Source organism: Strongylocentrotus purpuratus, unplaced genomic scaffold (genome assembly GCF_000002235.5).
Source record: "Strongylocentrotus purpuratus isolate Spur 01 unplaced genomic scaffold, Spur_5.0 spur5_scaffold_4, whole genome shotgun sequence".
NCBI lineage: Eukaryota > Metazoa > Echinodermata > Echinoidea > Camarodonta > Strongylocentrotidae > Strongylocentrotus > Strongylocentrotus purpuratus.
Window position 1 is genome coordinate 1,982,735 of NW_022145610.1, and position 20,851 is coordinate 2,003,585.

Below are 20,851 nucleotides of genomic sequence, written 5' to 3' on the forward strand. Positions count from 1 at the left end.
ATAGATAAACAAGCATTTCCTTATATCCCTAGTACATGGGCCTATTTTTTAAAATAAATGGAAATATGAATCTTGATGATATTCCTTACAATGTATCTAACGAGCATTTCACATCAGATATTGTCATACCATGATTCATTATCGCAGTCATTCCCCTCCCCTTAATCTTGGGAGCAGGGGCATAAGGGGGTTTAATAGGCAGCACCCACACCATCAAAAAGAAGATGATAAGATCCTGTCCCACACCCCTCCCCTCACTGTCTTGATGGTCTTCTTTATTTTCTTTTTTAGCATTCATCCACTTACAAATAGTAAGGCTTCGGACCTACTCTCTCTTTCCTAGGTCCATGGTCAGGCCGGTCCCCAGCCTCCATGACAGTGCCCCCCCCCCCCAAATGACTGGACCCACCTGACACCACTTAGTGAGAGATAGGAAAACCATTGCCGACAACACACAATTGCCAGCAGACTGCATGCCCAAAATTGCATAATTTATTAATTTTCTAAGCGGGGTCGCCCCCGCAGTGCTCCCGCCCCCCAACAATAGCTTCGAAAAACGTCAAGATTTACGGGCTGAGGAGTGAGGAGTGAGAAATTAAATTTCTACCAGGAGCATAAGAGGGGTGCAGGTTTGCCCCCCGTTCGTTCGTCGGTTTTTGGCTCTTCTGGATGGGCGCGCAGTGTTCGTTGATCGGGCGTGCGTGCTTGCAATCGTGAAGTACGCACAGCACAGTCAGTCGCATCCTTCACACATAATCGTTCTTCTTTGGTGAAGTGAGAGTTGTTCTCTAGCTCCACGCGCGCTGATCAGATGTTCCTCATCTCAGAAATGACAAAATGTTATAAACTCATCCATTGATACTTTTGATAGCAACTGGATCCTATCGACACAACCCTGCTCTGAACCACTCCAGAGCAGGAAACCTCTGTTATTTCAGTTGGAATAATTTTACTCTTAGGAAGCACTGTCCTTCGTGTGCCGTCGCAGTGGATGGGAATCGCTTTGAGCTCTGGAGCCGAGTTTGGAGGTAGTCTGCTGTGCTTGTTAGGAGGATAACAATTATGGATAACTAATTTGAAATGTAAGCGATCCAAACTGTTATGGAGTATGGGGAATGCAGATTGTTCAGAGGAGTTTAGCTGTGTTTAGTGTGACAATTGAGTGTTGAATTATTTTGTGACGATTTTGTAGTTCAGTAAAGCCGGCGTCTGAGAAAGTTTTTAGCTGTAGCAGTGTAGGTGTTTCGACACAATGGCGAACTTTTACCCGACTCTATCGGGGAGCCTGCCAGTGCTAGCGACTCTCTTGTTCCTAGCATCACACGTCTCTCCACAAATCAACAGTAGAACATCCTTGACAATAGACAATGTTATAGATCCAGAGTCGAGTTCAGTCTCCTCATCAAGCGGATTATTTTTTGAAGCGGAAGAAAATGGAGCTGGTCCTTTCAATGGGGGACATAGAACTGCTCAGACTGGCGGAACAACGATGGCTTTTGTTTTTGATGTAACGGGATCCATGTTTGATGACTTGCAGCAGGTTATCGAAGGAGCAGAGCGTATTTTGGATTCTAATTTGAAGAGAAGAGACACGCCTTTGAAAAACTTTGCCTTGGTGCCTTTTCATGATCCAGGTTTGTGTGGTTTCTTATGAAATAGTAAAAGATAATCTTTTATTCCTTCAAATTTATTAAGTTTAGATTGACCTTTTTTATAATTTTTAAATCATGACTTTCCCCTCACATGCCTCACTTCTCTTTTATTTCTTCCAATTTAACATGAAATTTATTCGTCTTTTATGTCTTTTATAATTTTAATGGAATGATGCTATTTTGAATGAATTCATTGATTACAGTACTTCATTATATATTTAAGAGGATCGACTGACAGAAATTAAAAAACCAATGCAAATGTAATTGTATGTAACTGTGTATTATCAATATATGGTAAATAATTGATCAAGTAGATGCAGTTACCTGAAAGAGTATGCCTTTAGTATTTTAATATTCTTTTATGAAGACATTGTTTAGTTTGTTTTGCAAAGCCCTTTTCCCACTCCTACATTCGAGAGGTAAGCTTTCCAAAGACTTTGAGTCTTTATTTGGAACAATGTAATGTAAAATTAACTTCTATAGCTCTACTTAACAAATCCTTTTTTTGGAAGTTTGCTGGAAGTTGTTGAAGTTTCATGGAAATTTATTACGGGCAAGCCTTTTCAATTCATGATAATAACCTAAAAACATCCAGTGATTTGTTATTTAGGTCAAACCATTACTATAAGGGGAGGTGGTACCCATGGGGTTAAATACAAATTACACAATAACAATTGACCCAGTTATTCCCTAGGCTAATTCTAGAGAAGACAAACAGGGGAGAGGAAAACAATTTTCTTTTTAATGACAAAGTACTCTCTAGTGATAGAGCAATTACATGTGTCTTTTGTGTCATAAAGTCTTTGTTGACTTTCGTGACTTTCTGGGAAGCTAAATCGTCTGCCCATATGACAGGCCAGATGAAGTGAGGCTTGGTACCCAATTCTCACTTGAAAGTTATTCTAGTGCTGTTTATGAGGTGCAGATTCGTAGAGTCAATGTGGCTTGTAAGTTGGTATTGGTGGTAGGATAAGAGTAAATGTTTCTTTCAGTTTCTGTAAGTTCAATTGTTTCAAAAAGAGACTGCTTAGACTTGTACATGTAGGTTATATATAATCAAGATAATATTTATGTCTGCAAAAGTAGAACCTTCATCTGAAAGAAAATTTACAGACTTGAGATATAAATCTAGGGTAATCTATCATTGGATTGGCACCATTTTATAAAAGTATGTACATTTGTTTGTACATTTTGGCCTATGTTCATCAGCTATCAATCTGGTTTTCTGAGTGTGAAAGAGGCTCCCCAAAAAAGGGCACAATACCCTGACTAGGACGTAAGTGTTAAAGCAGCCTTCTTGTCAGAACACAAAAGATACTTTGTGTCCTTTGTGTTCTGTCTGGTGCTGTTAGGATCTTATTGATAAAGAGTCAAGTATTGGTAAACATCCACTCAAACAGGACTGTTATCTCACTTAAGCCCAGTAATCTCATTTCAGAAATGCTGGAGAGAGTTTTTTCTTTCCCTTTTTTTTTCTAGAGAAACGGAAAGAGCAGGCAATTGTGTGTTTTTGACAAGCATGGCTTTATTTCCGATGGCAGAATACTTCACACTTCAAGTGGTACTTTTCTTGACAGAATTTCACAGAAAGGAAATTTTAAGCAGTTAAAAGGATTTGGTTGTTCTACTTTATTTATTGTAATTTCCAACCATAGTACCTCTCCTCGTCACAATGGCTTATGAATAATTCAAATGTAGATTTCACCGGATCCACCCATTACACAAACCAATAGAACTTCATTTCATACAATAGCCTGTGTACATTGGGTGATGTACCACCCAAAACCATTGTGGTGAAGGACATTCATACATGTACCGGTTGTCAATGTACCTTGTCCTGTGTCCCATTTTGTTCAAAAAAAATAATTTGCACTATAAATGGGCCCAAAGATACCTCTAGCAAATAAAGCGCCCCCTTGTATAGTAGATCACCACCCTGTAAGCCAGCCATGCCTCATCATACTGCTGATAGCTCAACGAAGCATGTCATATGGAGGAGATAGGAAATGACCAGAATAATGCCACAGGAAGTCACACTGGATGTATCACTATCTCCTATGTTATCTTCTCCTCTTGCTGTCTCTCACATCTTTGTCTCATGAATTAATAAGAACTGTAATTAAAGATGAAGTTGAGTTCTGGTCATGCGATTTCATTTTGAAAGAAACGTTGTGGAATCGATCAGAAAAGATTGATCATTTAGCATATATTAAAGTATTTGTGTGTATTGCAAGGGTCTGGAATCATCAAAATGATAAGAAATTTGGCCAAGTCTTGGTAAAGTTACAAGCACTGTACACAGAAAGATGTATATGGGACTACACAAAAACGTGGCGTAAAAAATCTGTCCCGGTTTTTACGATATTATATGCCATATTTAGAATGTGAAGTCATTTGAAGAGCCATGCTTTTCAGGGAACATTTTTTCTCTAAAATTCTTCCACACTTGCATAATAACAATGGTAACGCTCACAAATTATTGTTCACCTCTTTCCAGAGCTCAACCTTCTCTTTAAGTAAATCCACGAAAGCTACACTAGACAATGTTTGGAAAGTACAGTGTTTAGAAACACTATATAAATATAAATGCTACTATGATACTTTTAAAATGATTAAACAAATCATTCTTATGACTTGCTTATGATAAGAGTTTGAAAGAAAAAAAGCAATTAAGGACTATACTTTCAAACTCCAATGAGCCTTCAAAGTACTTTACAATTACATCTTACGTGGGATGAGGTATGCTCTGAAATAATGATGCAGTGAAACCTGTAGGAAGACAAGAATAGGCAGTTGGTCATTTCTTTAAGACAATCGAACAAAAACAAGTTCTTTATATAAATATCGACAGATGGTTGTTAAATCAGGTTTGCCAGCATGTTTCCAAATTGGGGAACATTTGAAGATTTCTAGTGGGAGATAGGGCCCATTCTGCTACTACAAGTACAAGTATCTTAAAAGCTGTTTGATTGATATGACATCATTACCTTTCACAATCTAAGTGAGCTTATTGTGCATTTTCTCAGACCAAAATGCTCACAGTACCCTGTAATTTAAAAAAAATACTTACTCTCGAGTACGGTACATTCTGGAACCCGATCAAGAAGAAATTACACATGTATCTAAAAGTTCCACTGAAATCATATTGCAAAATCTCTAAACATCCAATCAGATTCAGGTCATAAGTTAGCCTTTAGTGCTCTGTGTTAAACAGATCCAAAGGGCACTCCAATCCTGATAACAAGTTGATTTGTCTAACAACATAAACTGTCAGAGAAACTGATAGTGATAGTGAAAGTCAAAACAAAAATGTAGGCTATGAAATGTATAACATTTGATTATTCAGTAAGTTTGAATCTCCCCTTTGTTTCTTTTGCTGACTTGCACTAGTTGTTAGTTGAATCAGTACTCTGTGCAAGCTACTACATTTCTGCAATGAATTTTATATGTAAACTTAGAAATTATTAAATGAGCTCAGGTGCAGAGCTAGATAATATTGAAGATTTCCTCTTCCCTTAATATTAGCGTGACCTTTTTGTCCATCAAATTTGAAATTGTCTCAATAAAAGGACAACCTGCAAAATATTAAAATAAGAAGAAGTGATTTGGAGAATGGACTTGAGTTTGACCTCTGAAGATTTCTTTTTTCAAACACATGCATCTGCATCTTGGTGCACAAAGTCTAAAGACCTCTGAGATTCGTACTCAAAGTCAACAAAAAAACAGCTGAAATACTCTGAAAGCAGACAAACTTGAGGAGGAAACGGACGCTGATTTAGGGTGCCAGTTTTCTTGTTCGCCAGCTATTCTTGGTTACAATGGGGGTAGTTTGTTCCCGTCACAAGGGACCGGTTGAAATTGTGATTTCCGCATGATTCACGTTAGAAAGTGGGAGTTTCCCCTCCCAAACCAGAAAGAGCTTGTTTTTCTACTGAAAGATCTGGGCTATACTCTCAAAGGCCACATCTAGTAAGGTTGACAGCAAAATCATTGTCACGTTTCAGAGCTTGCAGAGCTGAACCACTTCAGAGCTCCCACATAGAGTCGACCATTTGTCTCCAATTTGCACCTAAATTGAGTTATGATGATCTTGGCTTTGAACAATATGGACTTCATTTCTTTGGAATGTATGTGATTATGTGATCAAAATCATAAGAGAACCATGTGACCACGCTTTAAAGGTTTTATCTGAAAGAAAAACAATTGCTCTTCTATCAAAAGTGAAAGTGATGCCTTTATTCTTTGTAAAAAAAATATATTTCCAAAGAATGAATTTATATTGTACCTCTGAAATAATTAGAACTAGAGCTTCTCCTCAACTTTTTCTGTGGCTTGGCCACTGGGCATTCAAGATAGTTCCCCCAAATAACAAATTAAACTAGGTGGTAGTCGTTTGTGTGCGGGTCGGGCAAATTTAGAGTAAAACAATGAGTTAATATTGGGAGATTTTCACTTGCTAGCTTCATTGGCAAGAAAGGCTGGACGTATGAGTATGAGATGGCTCGGCAGGATTTTAGCTGGCCAGTGCCACCAGTAACCACAATCTTTGATCCCTCTTTGATCTTTGTCTCCCATCTTGACCAGTTGACTGATCCAAAAGTTGACTGAATAGAGCAGTATGTCGGTAGCATCAATCCTTCCCTCTTCATCATATTATCAGGAAATAAACAATAGACGAATCGGAGCAGGTCAAGTATAGTGCACTCTTCTAATATTCAAAGATATCTTGATTAATAAATATAATGCTTCCTGGGAGAAATTTTAATTGAAAGAGTAAGCCACAAATATGTTAAACAATGTCTTGTTTTGTGGTTACAGTATGTCATCTATAATGGTTACATTCGTAAACAAACAGAGGAGTAAGTCTCTCCATTATTAGTAATTGATTGCAGGGCCCTCAGGGAGAACAGTATGAATACTGATGAGGCTACCCTGGGTAAACAAGACATATTATTATTATTATTATTATTATTATTATTATTATTATTGTAAATCCAGAAACATGTATGTGAGCATTAATCTTGGATAGCTTTGATAGCGAAATGTATGAAAAAAATGCGTCCGGAACGCAAAATGCATATTTTTTTGAAAATCATACTTATCCTCATGCAGAAAAAGAAGCACATGGTTAGGATATGAAGCTGGTAAATGTATTCACTTTCTTGATTATGGTTAATATTAGGTAAAATGTCTCATTCAGATGTCACAAAAGAACTTTTGATTAACAAACTTGACTAACTGTTATGCATTTATTGTTCCGCACATGTCCTTTCTTGCCACTTCAATTCGTGAATTCAATGAGTGGTCAATATTCACAAATGTTTCATGCCCCAAACATACCTCACTTTTGCTATTGAGGACAGGATGTAATTTTACAGGAATTTTCTCTCGGTTAGAAAGTGTAATTGGTTATGAACTAGAAAGTGTAAATACCTGTAGGTAAAAATTCAAACACAAAGAAAAAGATTCTGATATTTTTTGAGAGTCTTTAAAAGCCTTCAGATTCAGATCAAGCGCGTAGCCAGGATTTCATTTTAGGGGGGGCGGTAGTGAGCACGCGAAGCGTGCGAATCACTTAAAGAGCGCGCGAAGCGCGCTCCCTAGGGGGGTGGGTGCAGAGAGGGGGGAGTTTCCCCCCTTCCGCGCGGAAGCTTTGAAAGAAGACGATTCGTTGTACCTTTCTCGACTCATAATCCTTGTCTGAATTCAGTCCCTCCCCTCTCTCGCGTGAAGCTTTGACGTTTCATTAAATTATTAGAGAAAGAAGACGATTCGTTGTACCTCTCTCGACTCTTAATCCTTATCTGTATTCAGTCCCTCCCCTCTCTCACGCGAAGCTTTGACGTTTCATTAAATTATTAGAGAAAGAAGACGATTCGTTGTACCTTTCTCGACTCTTAATCCTTGTCTGAATTCTGTTCCCCCCCCCCTCTCGCGCGAAGCTTTGACGTTTCATTAAATTATTAGAGAAAGAAGACGATTCGTTGTAGCTTTCCCGACTCATATTTCTTAATTTGAACTCAGTTTCCCCCTTCCCGCGCAAAGCGCGGAAGCTTTGACGATTCATTGTACCGTTCTCGACTCCTTTTCCCTTTTTCTTCCTACGTCCTCTTTCTTTTTTTTCTTCTCTTTCTCTCTCTCTTTTTTTTTTTTGGCCGGCGTTTTTTTTGGGGGGGCGACCGCCCCCACCGCCCCTCCCTGGCTACGCGCCTGATTCAGATACAACACAAATCCCTACCCTAATACATGAAACTACTTGTAATCAGTTACAATTATCGTAGTCAATACAGTGACATTTCAGTCTTTTATTTTCATCAAACCATAGCATAGATAAAGTTATTTTGTAAGCAGAGCCAAACTTTGGGTGCCATATTGGATGAATTATTGTGCATGGTGTGAGGAGGGGAAAGAAGAAAGAACTCTAAAGTCAAACTTGTTGCTTTTGGAAGGTGACATAAATCTCGGCTTTCATCATACCATTCCATTCCACAAGTCAAGCATGAGCACTGTTTGCAATTGCTCTTTCAGCTCGCTGCTGTGCTTAAGTTATGACAGGCATGGCATCAAGGTGACAGCTAGCTCCGGTAGTAGAGGTGTACCAAGTTCAACTCTATGGGGGGAGGGTAATACCTGTTCCACTGATGTGCTCCAGAATGATGAGTTACACTTGCGAAACAAAAATTCTTTATCTTTGATGGAGTTTTAATAGTAATTATTTACTTCTTGACTTACAATATTTTGCTTCTTACTGTATTTCGCTTATCTTTCTTAGTCTGCTAAAATGAATTCGTCTTTTGTCTATTTATTTTGTATTCTATTGTTGATTGGCATTGGTATCTTGGTCCATCAATCCTTCTAAATGCATCTGACATTGAACCATTATGAAAACTTCTTATACCAATATAACTTGGATATAAAAGAAACTGCAAAATAGACCTTTAATACATAACCTTATATAAACTTATACCTAATATGTCTTTTTTGTTAGAGAAAATGCTTCATGTTACAGTGTAGACTTTAAAACAATGGATCAGATAGGCCTTGCAGTGACAAAGTCAAGGACTAAACATCTGGCAGAATTTCAAGCAGTAGTAAAACAGGGATATGTTGGGTTCTGTATCATGCTAACTGCTGAGGGTACTTTTCAAAATGTGGGGGTGGATGATGAAATATTAATTCTATTTAAATGGAACATTAAAGATAAACTTGAGTTCTGGTAAAAAAAGAAAATGAATTCTCACAGAATCTAACGAAACTTACACTGAATGTTCAAGATTACAAATAAATGTCATGTGCCAAACAATTTTTGAAGAAAATGTATACTGGCTGAGTAATGAGCATAGAAAGATAAGGAAATCAGGGTAGTACTAGCCCCGACACCATGTGTGTTGTCCCATACACATCTTTCTGTGTAAGTGATTGTAACTTTACCAAGACTCTGCCAAATTTATGATGATTTTGATGACTCCAGAACCTTGCATTACACACCATTACTTACATGCTATATGATCAACTTTTCTGATCCATTCCACTCCTTTTCTTTCACAATGCAATCGCATTACCAGAACTCAAGTTTATCTTTAAGCACTTGTGTTATGAATTATAATGTATATATCTATGGAAATGTTTACAATTATAACTATGATTTTTTTTAAAAGTGCATTTATGAAACACACTCAGAAAATGAAGAAATATAAATAGGCAAATGTTATTCCATGTAACTCCTGCAACCTTTTCAGGTAAAGGAACAGGGCACCAACAACATCCTCACCGCCCACCACCCTGTAGAGTGTAGGAGTGCTTGAGGAATTCTTTCCATGAATGATCCCATTCAGACTCTACACACATGGGAGATCAACTCTGAATTATATAGTGGGCACAGCTGTGACCGACCGATGAAAGATTTGATAGGCCCCGACCAGGTCAATCCATTTGCTGTCAAAATGAAAAATATCCAGTCTTTCCTGGGGAATAATTGTCATTGTAAATTCTCTACCTGTGAAAACAGTCCTCTTTCAATTTGGACTCTGTGTAGCATGGACCTACATATAATACCAGGATTACCAGCAGAATCTGATTTGAGATTTTCAACATTTAGGGTCTTCTTGTGTATTCAGACCTTGGATGACACTCTCATTCTCGTACATTTGTCTTTATGCGCTTCCAAGTTTCCAAGGACTTTGGCTTTATAACCCCTGTGCTCAGTGCATAAATATTCTCAAAAATTTTGTAGGAATCTCCCTATTTTTCCATTGCCTTCCCGAATTTCCGTTGTCTGAAAATCGTTCGTACGATGTTCGTAGCAGTTTGTAATGGCATTTGTGACCGAGGCTTATGGTTGGGTCAGTAAGATTTGTTTTTAATAACCCATGCTGATTTCTGTCACTCCCATAGGCTTAATACAGTAACCATCCAGTTTCCGTAGGTAATGGGTTCCTACAGATACCCTGGCCAGAATTACTTATTATTACTAATATTATAAGCATTTTCCAGGTCTATTAGAGTCTGTAAAACCCCATTAGATAAGTGCTTGCTGGTAAAGAAATTGGAGATGATCACAATGTACCTTGGTTGCATGAAAATCATGTTACACAATGCGATTGAGTTACACGTAAACGATATCACATTCAGAAGTGGTTCAGTGACAGTATCACATCCATGTTAAACATTATTCCACCGGCAATTACAGGTGAAAGAAAGGTTATATACTCCAGGGTATGATTTGAGAGCAGACTGATTTATAGAGACATAGGTTAACATTCCACATGACACTCGCTCTGTTATGGTGACCTTTAATAACTTCCCCAATAAATTAAACGCCAACCTCATTTACACATCCTCCATTTTTCAGGAAATAAAATTTCCAGGATGAAAGTTTTTGTTTGTCATTGGCATGAAAGCTGTAGTGGAGAAAAATCTTTCTACACGTATTATTTTAAACAGATAAAGTTAAAAGTGTTATATCACTTTTTAAAACGTTGTTTAGCAAGACAGTGCTCTTGCCTTTGTTGCATGGGAGGGGGCGGGAGGGGGCGGGGGGGGGGGGGGAACCAGTTGGGCAACCTCAGCTACATCTACATTTTGGGCTTACAATGTACATATTATTGCTTCAGTGACAACAGTGAATTTGGGTGGTCTAATGGTAACAAATGGTAACATTGAATTGCATGAGATTATCATGAAACAATAACAATTTCTATTTTGTAGGATGTTTGACATCTAGCTGCCATGCTGGCCACAGAGCTGCGATTTTTAGGTTAATTGCCTGATGTTATCAAATCAATGCTTTTGTTGTGTCATGTATAATCACTACAATTTAAGCATAATTTCAGTTTGTCATTTCATTTTTAACCTTTTATGCATTTGCTTTTTTCTCTCACAATTACTTGGTTCAGATTTTTGAGTAGTGTTACATATACCAACGTTGCCAAACAAATTATAACCCTCTAATTTTTTAAATGAAGTAGTCTATCCTGTTTGGGTAACCCCCCAAATTCATGAATCTTAGTTACAGTGTCAAATGTTTTGTGCCAAATTTTTAAAATCATTTTCCCGAAGATATGACATTGTCACCTTGTGTGAATGGGTATGACTTTGTTCATGACATTAAAGAGGCTGTTCACACTGGCAGAGATAACGCGCGCTAGACCGCGCAATCTCTGCGGTTTGGAAGGTACAATGTCGTTTCGGTCCGCCCAACAGCGAGCCACGGCGAGCCAAAATGGCGTGCCACTGGAGCACCTCTTGGGGGTGGTCCACGAGAGATAGCGCGGTCTAGCGCGCGCTAGAAAAAAGGGGGTACTATGATAGACCGCGCTATCTCATTGCGGTGTGAACAGCCTCAGAGTGTAAACCCACACAATAGTACACACAATACAGAGTACTGCATGTAGAGGTGCATGACTATACTCTCTAGAATGAGACCACATTCTAACTCTGAAGACGGATCTATGTCAGCCCTCAGAGTAAGAACTTTCTCCATGTACCCCCATTTTACATGTATTTTCTCTATAGATGGTTTCAATTTTCCCTCTTGTAAAGTTTTGGTTGAACTGTACCAATCACCTGCAAAGATAAGAGCTTGTTTACAGCTAGAAAAATAGAAGCAACTTCAACAGAACTTTATCCAGTACTATGGGCTAGTGGATATTAGGCGTACGTGACAAAAAATGAACAATGTAAAAAAAACCTGTGCAGATCCTTGTTTGATTAATTTCAGAAGAAAATATAAAATGAAAAAAATATTATGACAAGCCAAACAGCGGAAGGAGTACAGGATGAGAAACAAAGAATTCATTTTATTTGGCCTAATTGCCATGGCATACAAATTAAGCCCATTTTACTCAGCACACACAATGTTTTATTCATCCGATCACATCAATGTTTCGAAAGTGAGCATTTGCACTGCAAATTTCGGTGACTTTCTGCCAGCATTGACAAAAAACACACCAAAGAGGTATATTTATTTTGGTTTTTCGTTGTGTTTGCCAGTACCAGTGGCTAAGCCACTTCCGATGAAACACTGGAACATAAGGTCAATGATTTTCGCTTGCATTGTAAATGCAGCTTTTGTAACATTTCAGAAGAACCTGCATCGTGACTCGATCGTGGGGCTAATTTGTAATAGATTTTATAACCTACATCAGTGCATTCTCTTTTCCTAATTGCTTTGGCGTCTGACACAAAAAGAGAATGTTTCCTGTTAAACATCCACTGTCTAGATGTATGTGTCATATAATTATGTCTGGCTATTGTTTCTGTGTTTGATAAGGGTTCATTGACCATTCGTCATCAGGTTATAAGTCTTCTGTAAAGTCTGATGTAACATGTTTTTGTAATAATCTTATACAACTGGCCATTTTCGTAATGTATTCAAATTGAATGCCGACTGGTAAATGTACACACAAGTTTCAGGTCTGAGCCTTGTATGCGACTAGTACAATGCTTCTATTTGCTAGTTTGTTAGTTTGTTTTTACCTGACTGCTAAGAACATGTTTATGCTACTATGATTGTTAGTAAGCAACCAGGGGACCAACGGCTATCAGTCCTCTCTGATGGACTAGGTAATGAAGATTAATGCCATACCACAGGGTACTTGCACATCAATTTGGTCTTGAACCTGGTACCTCCAGGTTACAAGACCACTGCTGTACCATGCACTGAGCCATTATTTTGTTACCTACCCTGATCAAGTACTTTGTAATGTGAAAAATATTACTGAAACTTTTTAGGGCTATGTGTCCTTGGTCTCATTTTTCTCTGCATCATCAGGGAGGACCTTCAAAGAATAAAACATCACCATATGTTTCATTGTATCATGTAGTAGGTCCGTGATTAGATGCTGCCTCTGAGTAGGCGTAGCAGGTACACTGTCTTGTTAACTCTTTGCCAAGTATTCTAATTGACAAGTTCCCTATAGGTGTCTGAGGAAAGGCTAGTCTGTCATATCAGACTAGCAATTTTAATAAATCTGAAGTCTAGATCGTGTTTTTGTTCATATTTGTTTTTTGTAGTTAGTTAGGGACCATGCCTACACACTTGTGGTTATGAAACTTTGATTTTATTTGTAGTTATAATCCGCAAGTGATCTTCAGGTTAGCATGATATTTACGAGCAGCAGGGGGATCCTTGCTCAAAGTCCTGCAATGCAGATGCCATGAACTTCCAGGTTACGCCAGCTTGTAGGTTTAACATGACTGCTTGCCCACTTTTAGTTTAAAACTTTGAGTACCCATTAGGCGCATCTTCATCATCTCGAGATTGCCAAATAGCCCGCTATTTGGGAAATAATCCCGAAGTAACAAATCGCGTCTTCACTATCTCGAGATTCGACCTCAAAACTTGAAACTCGACCTTGAGAAATTAATCGAGATATTTTGCTCAGCGTTAGCGTGTATTGCAAATCTTTGGTCTAGTGAAGATGCACGGGACAAATAGCTGGATATTTTGCCAAATAGTGGGATATTTTGTAAACTATCCCAAGATATCTTGGGATGACAATCCTGACCAAATATCCTTCTAATTGCTACTTCGGTCTGATGAAGACGCAAATTAACTGGATAGTTTGCGATCGGGATAGTTCAAATAGCTGGATATTTGGCAATCTCGAGATAGTGAAGACAGGCCTATTGTGAGAACCCTCATCGTTTTTAATGGATCATCCTTGATTATTACTTCAAGATTTTGCGAATTTAAAGTTTAACCCATGACAGTCCCGTGTGAACACATCTGGTATGAAGTACTCGGACTCTTGACTCATGGCTTGTGTAACATGTCAAGCATGATACGATACACATGTGGCCCTGTCTGTCCAATGTTGACTCCCTTGAAGTAGGGCCACATTGTACACTTCTATTCTCAAGGCTTGATCTACTTTTAGGCCCTTGGTTAACATAGGATGCCCCAAATCTATGCCTGAAGTTCTGAAATCCCCTCTACAATTTTAAAATATTTGTTTGAGTGTCCTGTGGAAACTCCTTGGAGTGGAGCCCTTGTAGTTGTACTTTCTCGATTATGTACATATGGGCATCTCAAACTAAATGGTTTATTGTTCCCCTGGGTATGGAATGGCAGAAAAGATGAAATGCATCTCAATGTGCATAAATAAATAATAACTTGATGGCGTGCAAATTTAAGAACCCATTTAAAAATTGTCACTCTATACTTTTAATTATTTTGCTCAGAATCTTTGGCCAATTTCACATATTAAAAACATGATTACAAAAATCAACCAGTGTGAGATGTAATACCTTGGCCCATTGCCTCCTGAAAAAATGTGAATGTTACAAACAATTACCTCCTATAATAGTCCTGGTAGTAGTAGGCGAGTAGTGTACATGCTACTACTGATTTCTGCATCTAGAGTACTGTATTACTGAAGGGGTAGGCTGTGTACCCAAGAATTACCATAAGCTTGTGGCCATGAACTTAGGTCAAAGTTTGAGACATTTGCATGAATGTATAGTCAGTTATTTCCTATCTATGACCACCGATCCTTGCTAAGTTACTACAGCTTCTGTATGGCTCAAATCTACATGTAGCTGATGGGTTGCCGCAGCAACAGCTTGGTAGCAATTTGGTAACAATCTTGTTTTATCAACTTGGCTGTGAGCCTGCCGATCCCGTGGAGAGGTCATTCTCTATTCTTCATTTATTTCATTTGTTTGTTATTGTTCCTAACAATGTAGTCCTAGGAGATTATGTTGTGTGAAAGGGGGCGCGTGAGACGATGAATGTAGTGGTGTGAATGGATTCATATACCTATATCATAGAGAGGATATACTGCTGAAGGAATATTATGGATGATATCACAGTGTATCCAATAAATTTTTATACGCCACACAAAAACATGTAATATGTCCCTGTTTCACATATATGTATTTATCATGAGATACAGTTTGTGTAGATATATGGAATGCTTCATGTCCACCCTACATGGGATGCTTCATCAGGACGACTGGTCTTTGGTGGCAATTGGTTGTTGACCTGTGCCACCAAAGCCCAGACTGCCTGATGAAACATCCCGGAGTGGACTTGAAACATCCTCAAGCTACAGGTAAAACAAAGTGAGTCCAGTTGACTTGTAATAACATTTTATGTTATTAATCTACTGTCTGGATGACTGAGAACATCCATAGACGTTTATAATTTGAACAATTGTCTTTGTTTCTTTGCAGAAATCCAAGAGATCACTATCACAGAAGACCCTGATTATTTCCAGCAGAAGCTCAAGGATCTCTACGTCCAAGGAGGAGGAGATTGTCCAGAGAAGAGTATCACAGCCATCTATCATGCTCTCAACATCAGTCTTCCAGGATCCTTCATCTATGTCTTCACCGATGCCAGATCCAATGATTACGAGCTCACCAACGAGGTCCTCAAGCTTATCCAGGAGAAAGAAAGCCAGGTAATAAAGGAATTTCTAGAGGTGTGAGACAGAGAAAGCAGAGATCTAATTTTCGTATAATACAACATTTAGATTAGAGTGGGACCTTAATTCCTTATTGAGTTTTTGTTCAAAACATTGCTTAAATTGGTGTTTCGCTGTAAAATGTTGCCTAAACTGACATTTCTTTACAGGACAGTCAGACTAGGAAAAAAAGTACATACATACATGTAGTTCTTTTGTCACCCTCTAGCTATATTTTGAGTGAGTTAATATTGTTTAGTAGTGTCCTCTCTTACTTTTTCACTGCAATGCACAATTTGAAAACTTGTCTTGACGTGGTCTTTATAAGAATACAGTGTAGGATAAGATATTAGAACCAATGGAGCAGTAGTGCCATATGATAATTTTCATAGCTACATATAGTCATGACAAATTGAACAAGTCAGCTGTGTGGTGCGGTTTCTTCCTCAAGTATTATTCCTACATATTCGTGAAGATGATTATTCATTGACGACAGAAAGCGAATAGGATCTAGGGGTGACAACTGAACCTTAACACATGAAGATGTTTTCTTTGGAGAGAGCGCAGATCACATTTCAGTTGAGGGAATGTTAGAATGTGTGAAGGAACGTGTAAATGAATGTACAGTCTCCTGAGCGTGCTGTGAAACATCAGTCAACGGCCAACAGTTGTCCTTCCAACCATAACTTCCTATACTAGCAAAGAACTGCCTTGCCTACATGTAATGTCTTGTTCACACTATAGGAAATTCATACTAAACTTTCAAAAAGAAACGTTATTTTAAAAGAATAATCGTATAGCAAAAGGAGCGTTCAGACTAGATTCCAACATCATGTAAAGAAACAAATTGTACAGAGGGCAATTGACATCACCAATCATAGCCAATCATTAGTGTGCGCATACAATAAGCCCCACCCAGTTGTACGATTTTTGTATGGTTCAACGTTCAGTTTAGAGCTATATGTTGATTTTTCGTGAGAAACGATGACGAAACAGACATTTCACTATATGACGTTTTGTTATACAATGTTCAGACTATGGACAAATATCCATACCATTCTTGGAAAGCTGTACAATAACTTGCGGTAGTCTGAACACACAGGGTAAAACACTCTCTCCTAGCTAGTCCTACTGAATCATCAACTCTGCTACTTTCCCAGCTGTGAAAGACCTTGGCGGGTCTGACTGATTTTTGACAGGAAATTAGCAAAAAGCAGAAGTAATCTCCTGAAGACTATCTGATTTTTAGGTGTGAAAAGTGGCTTCTAGCTGTCTTTCATCCCTTTCCTACTGGAATAGAATACTAGGTATCGAGGAAGGAAGAGTGATATCTTTAGGTCTTAGATGTTAGACAAAGAAAATCTCCAAATTAACATAAGGCAAAGGAGGGTGTAAATCAGTCTCTTGTTTTGTGCAATGTCGGCCGGCAGTTGAAAAGACAGTTATTGTCAGTGTTCAAAGATGTGAGAAAAGAAATTTTGGTCCTAAATATAACATTAAGTTTTTTGAAAAACTTTGGCGAACAAATTTTGATCCAAAATATAAGAATGAGTTTTTAAATTGCAAGTTTAATCTTTGGGACTTTGAGATAAATAGATTTGACTATTTTAGCTGTGGAATACTTTGGTTTAATCCTTACCTAACAGGATTCTATGATCTGAAGTTATTAAAAGCATTTCATTATTTTTCTTTTTTCTTTCAAAGATACAAAGTTTTAACCCAAGAATTTAAATGCTACTGGTAATCATTCCAAAGTTAGGTCTGCATATGTATGTATGTTGACAGTTCAGACTAAAGTCAGTCCTCTCATAATTGCAAAATTCACCTGTGTGCACACTTTACAGTTCAACAGATGCAGTCATAATGCATGTAGTTGATATATGCCTACAGGATACTCAGAGAAATAAATTTGCTTTTAAAACTTTTTTTAAATGTGCACCTGTCTAAGTAGATAGATTATGCATGGACCTACTCTGGGTTATGTATGGTTGAGAATGAGCCTGTAATCATGAGGCCTTGTGGGACCAGTACCCTATCTCACAATACATCATACAGAAGTCAAGGATAGACCTTAGTCAAACTAGATCAAGCAGGCTGAGGAAACTACCAAGGTATATCATTCTGTTATACAAGGATAACATTAAAGATTGTAAACAGTAATGATAGCAGAAAGGAAATTCGAATAAAACGTGTTAGGTATAGCCTTAGATTGTTGTCCTTAACCTGTATCAAAGCACGGACCTACTATGATCAAAGTCAAACTATACATGCATAAGATAGTTATTTTAATATTGTATTCATGATTTTCAATGAATATTCGTACAAATTTCAATGAAAGGAATGCAAGGTCGCTAGGGTCCTTCCAGTGAAAAAAATACACGGGGGCTCAGGGCGAATTTGCCCCCCAAATGCCCAAAAGAGCCCCCCCCCCCCCAAATCAGAAAGGAACCCCTCGTAAATTTGCATAGAGTTCAATGCAAAATTTAGAGTGTTATTTTTATGCCCCCGAAAAATAAATATTGATTTTTTCCCTGGGTCCTTATTTGGCTACATCACCTTGCTTAGTGATTTAATAATTTCATAGAAATCTTGGATAGACAGCTGACTGTTCCTGTTACACATGTGTGTGTTGCATATTGACATTGAGATTAAAGGCCCACTGTTTTACTTGTAACTACTTGCTCCCTCTATATAGAAAACTTCCCCAATCGGTGCCTGTTGGTCCCCCATGATCCTCTTTTTCTCATGTTAGTTGAGAGCTGAGTTAATGAGATAGCCACCTGTCAGTGACCTCGCTGTGTGTGGTTTAATCCCTTCTGGCCCAGTAGTGTTGACTCTCTTTAAGTGCTTTGTCAGGCATGATAATTTATTTTTTTACCTCTCTTTTCTTTAATATTCCATTGGAGGAAAGAAAAAAATGACAGCAGCTTACCTGTTGTATTGCTAGTATCTTCTGTAGTACCTGTCTAATAAAATGACAGAAATCTGACAAAGAGTTTCTGTGGGCTTACCAAACCCCAAGAACACAAGATTTAAGATGTTAAATGATATTTTGTAAACACTTCTGCCTGCCTCTATCAAATGACAAGATCCAATATTTTTACATATGTGTGTTGAGTGACATGAATGCCATCACCTCTTCTGAAAAACTGTGAAATATTCTGAACTGTACCTTGATAAATAATGACTGTTCAGTAGAGCAGATGCTTTCCTGCATTGGTTACAAAGCCGAGTCTATCAACAAGAAATTAGGACTTAAGGTCACCTTAGCAATCCATCCATCCCATTTTATTGTCAATTGAATTACTGTACATATTCAGTTCCTTTTCTTTTCACCTAATTGACCATGGCTCAAGGGACCTGTCCTCGGCCGACCTTTGACCTGCGACCTTGCTGGGGTTAGCAGCAGGGGAGGTCATTAGCACAGTGGGTAGTGTTCAAAGGGGAGTAGACCAGTCAAGTACAAATGATGAAGGTTATCTAAATAGATTCATTCCAGAGGAAATGGGCAGCATGAGGGAGAGAATGGGCTGTCTGGGTTTCATTTATGAAAGCACACTTGGAATGACAATTTTGAGTCGGACTAGAAATGCTTTGATTTTGCCGCTTGTTAATACTTACATGTTGGGAAGTCTCTTTATCCAGTATCTCCAGTAGCCCTTTTCACCTTTTCTCTCATTTTTGTTTTCCTTCTTTACTTCTCCTGGCCTACTTTTTCTTCCTGTCTACTTTCCTCTCGTGTTGCTAATTTGTGTTTACCTCATTTAGATATGTTCCTTTTTGATTCTTTAAGGCCATTTTTATGCCTACATCGTGCTATCTCTCCCTGTTAATTCATGTTCTTTGTCTGAATTATTCTCTATCTTTAATTCTCTATCCTCCTTTAATGATCATGTATCTGTTATATTTCAATACTTTTATCTTTCATTTTTAAATCAGGGATGCAGCTATGTACAGGTTTTTAAAATCCTTTTGCTGAATCCCCGGACATATTTAAACGAAACAGTTAGCACACTAAGTAGCTGATACTTAGTGATATAAATCACCTTTCATAGTTTCAACAGTTCAATTACATCAATCTGTATGATTCCTTTTACACTGTCAAATCTTACAAATGATAAACAAATGCATGCACATGAATAATTCTATTTACACTCATTAGTTTTCAGTTTCTAACTACCCTTGCTATTTCTTTACTTTGAACTACACCTGTACTTACTCTTGAAGAATAATTGTGTCAGACTTGTTTTGTGTCTTTTCTTGAGGGTTTTTGCTAGCATGAGATCACTCATCTCCACCCTTCTCTTGCCTTCCCTCCCTTCCTTCCCTCCCTTCCTTCCTTCTCTTCCTCCTATCGTCATAACCTGTCCTTCTCAAGGCAATCATCCTCTTTCAACTCTAACTGACCCTTAACCAGCTTCAAGCAATAGCTATTCCAAAGAGTGTCATTAAATATCAGAAAATCTCAGCTATATTGACCTAGATTACAGTTGCAAAATTTCTGATATGATACAATGGAATAGATTTGATAGATTCATATTGCAGTGTCCGGAAAGTTTTTATTGATAATTTTGTTATTTTCTCTCTTTCATTCAAAGAAGATTACAAAGCAATAGACATTAAGGAACAAGTAGTCATATACCTTACAATGTACAAGCAATCACTTTATTAGTGGATCTGCCAGTAAATATAATTTGATCATACATGCATCTTTAACTCTGCATGTATCATTTTCATTGTACAATATTCTGTTCAATCATTGTGTCTTATTCAATTGATCAGTGTTCAAATTTGTGTTGACTTTGCGGCTAGTGCTACTGATACGTTACGCATAAATAATAAAATGAAAAAGACATATCATTGTAATGGGAATATTAATTTAGGTATACTATGAACAATGAGATGGAAATTTAGGTGAGAAAGAGATGGCAAAAACATGGTGAGGAAGTATTTAGAAAGCGAATGTGAAATGAATGTAAAACCTGGTAGAAAAAAAATAAGGTAACAAATGACACCAGAAGTCCTGAGAACTCAGATTCTGCGGCCCGGATTTGATATCAGTGATGCATCTAGCACGGATGAAAAGGATGCTGGAAGTGTTTGTTGGTTCGTGTCAGCGATGAAAGCAGGGCCATGCATTGGAGCACAGACAAGTCAAAGCGTTATATTTGTAGAAGATAACCGGTTGCATGAGCCCTTGATACCTCTTGGTCGCGACAGACGCTCAGCTCATTGCCATGCCGATATACTGTCAACAGAAGTTGAGAAGAGATACAACGTCTTTCCTGT

General features: G+C 38.0%; 1 protein-coding gene across 3 annotated transcripts in view; it reads left to right on the forward strand.

Annotated features, from left to right (window-relative positions):
- Nucleotides 1–743: 743 nt before the first annotated feature.
- The window catches only part of LOC574679 (hemicentin-1), a 112,338-nt gene continuing 92,230 nt past the window's right edge, over nt 744–20,851 (forward strand). For all 3 annotated transcript variants that reach the window (XR_004066343.1, XM_030997535.1, XM_030997536.1), the window contains exons 1-2: nt 744–1,634; nt 15,330–15,559. Coding sequence is in view for 2 of the 3 variants with exons in the window: in XM_030997535.1 (XP_030853395.1) it covers nt 1,253–1,634; nt 15,330–15,559 (612 nt within the window). In the remaining variant the exon portion in view is untranslated. The remainder of the gene's footprint in view (nt 1,635–15,329; nt 15,560–20,851) is intronic.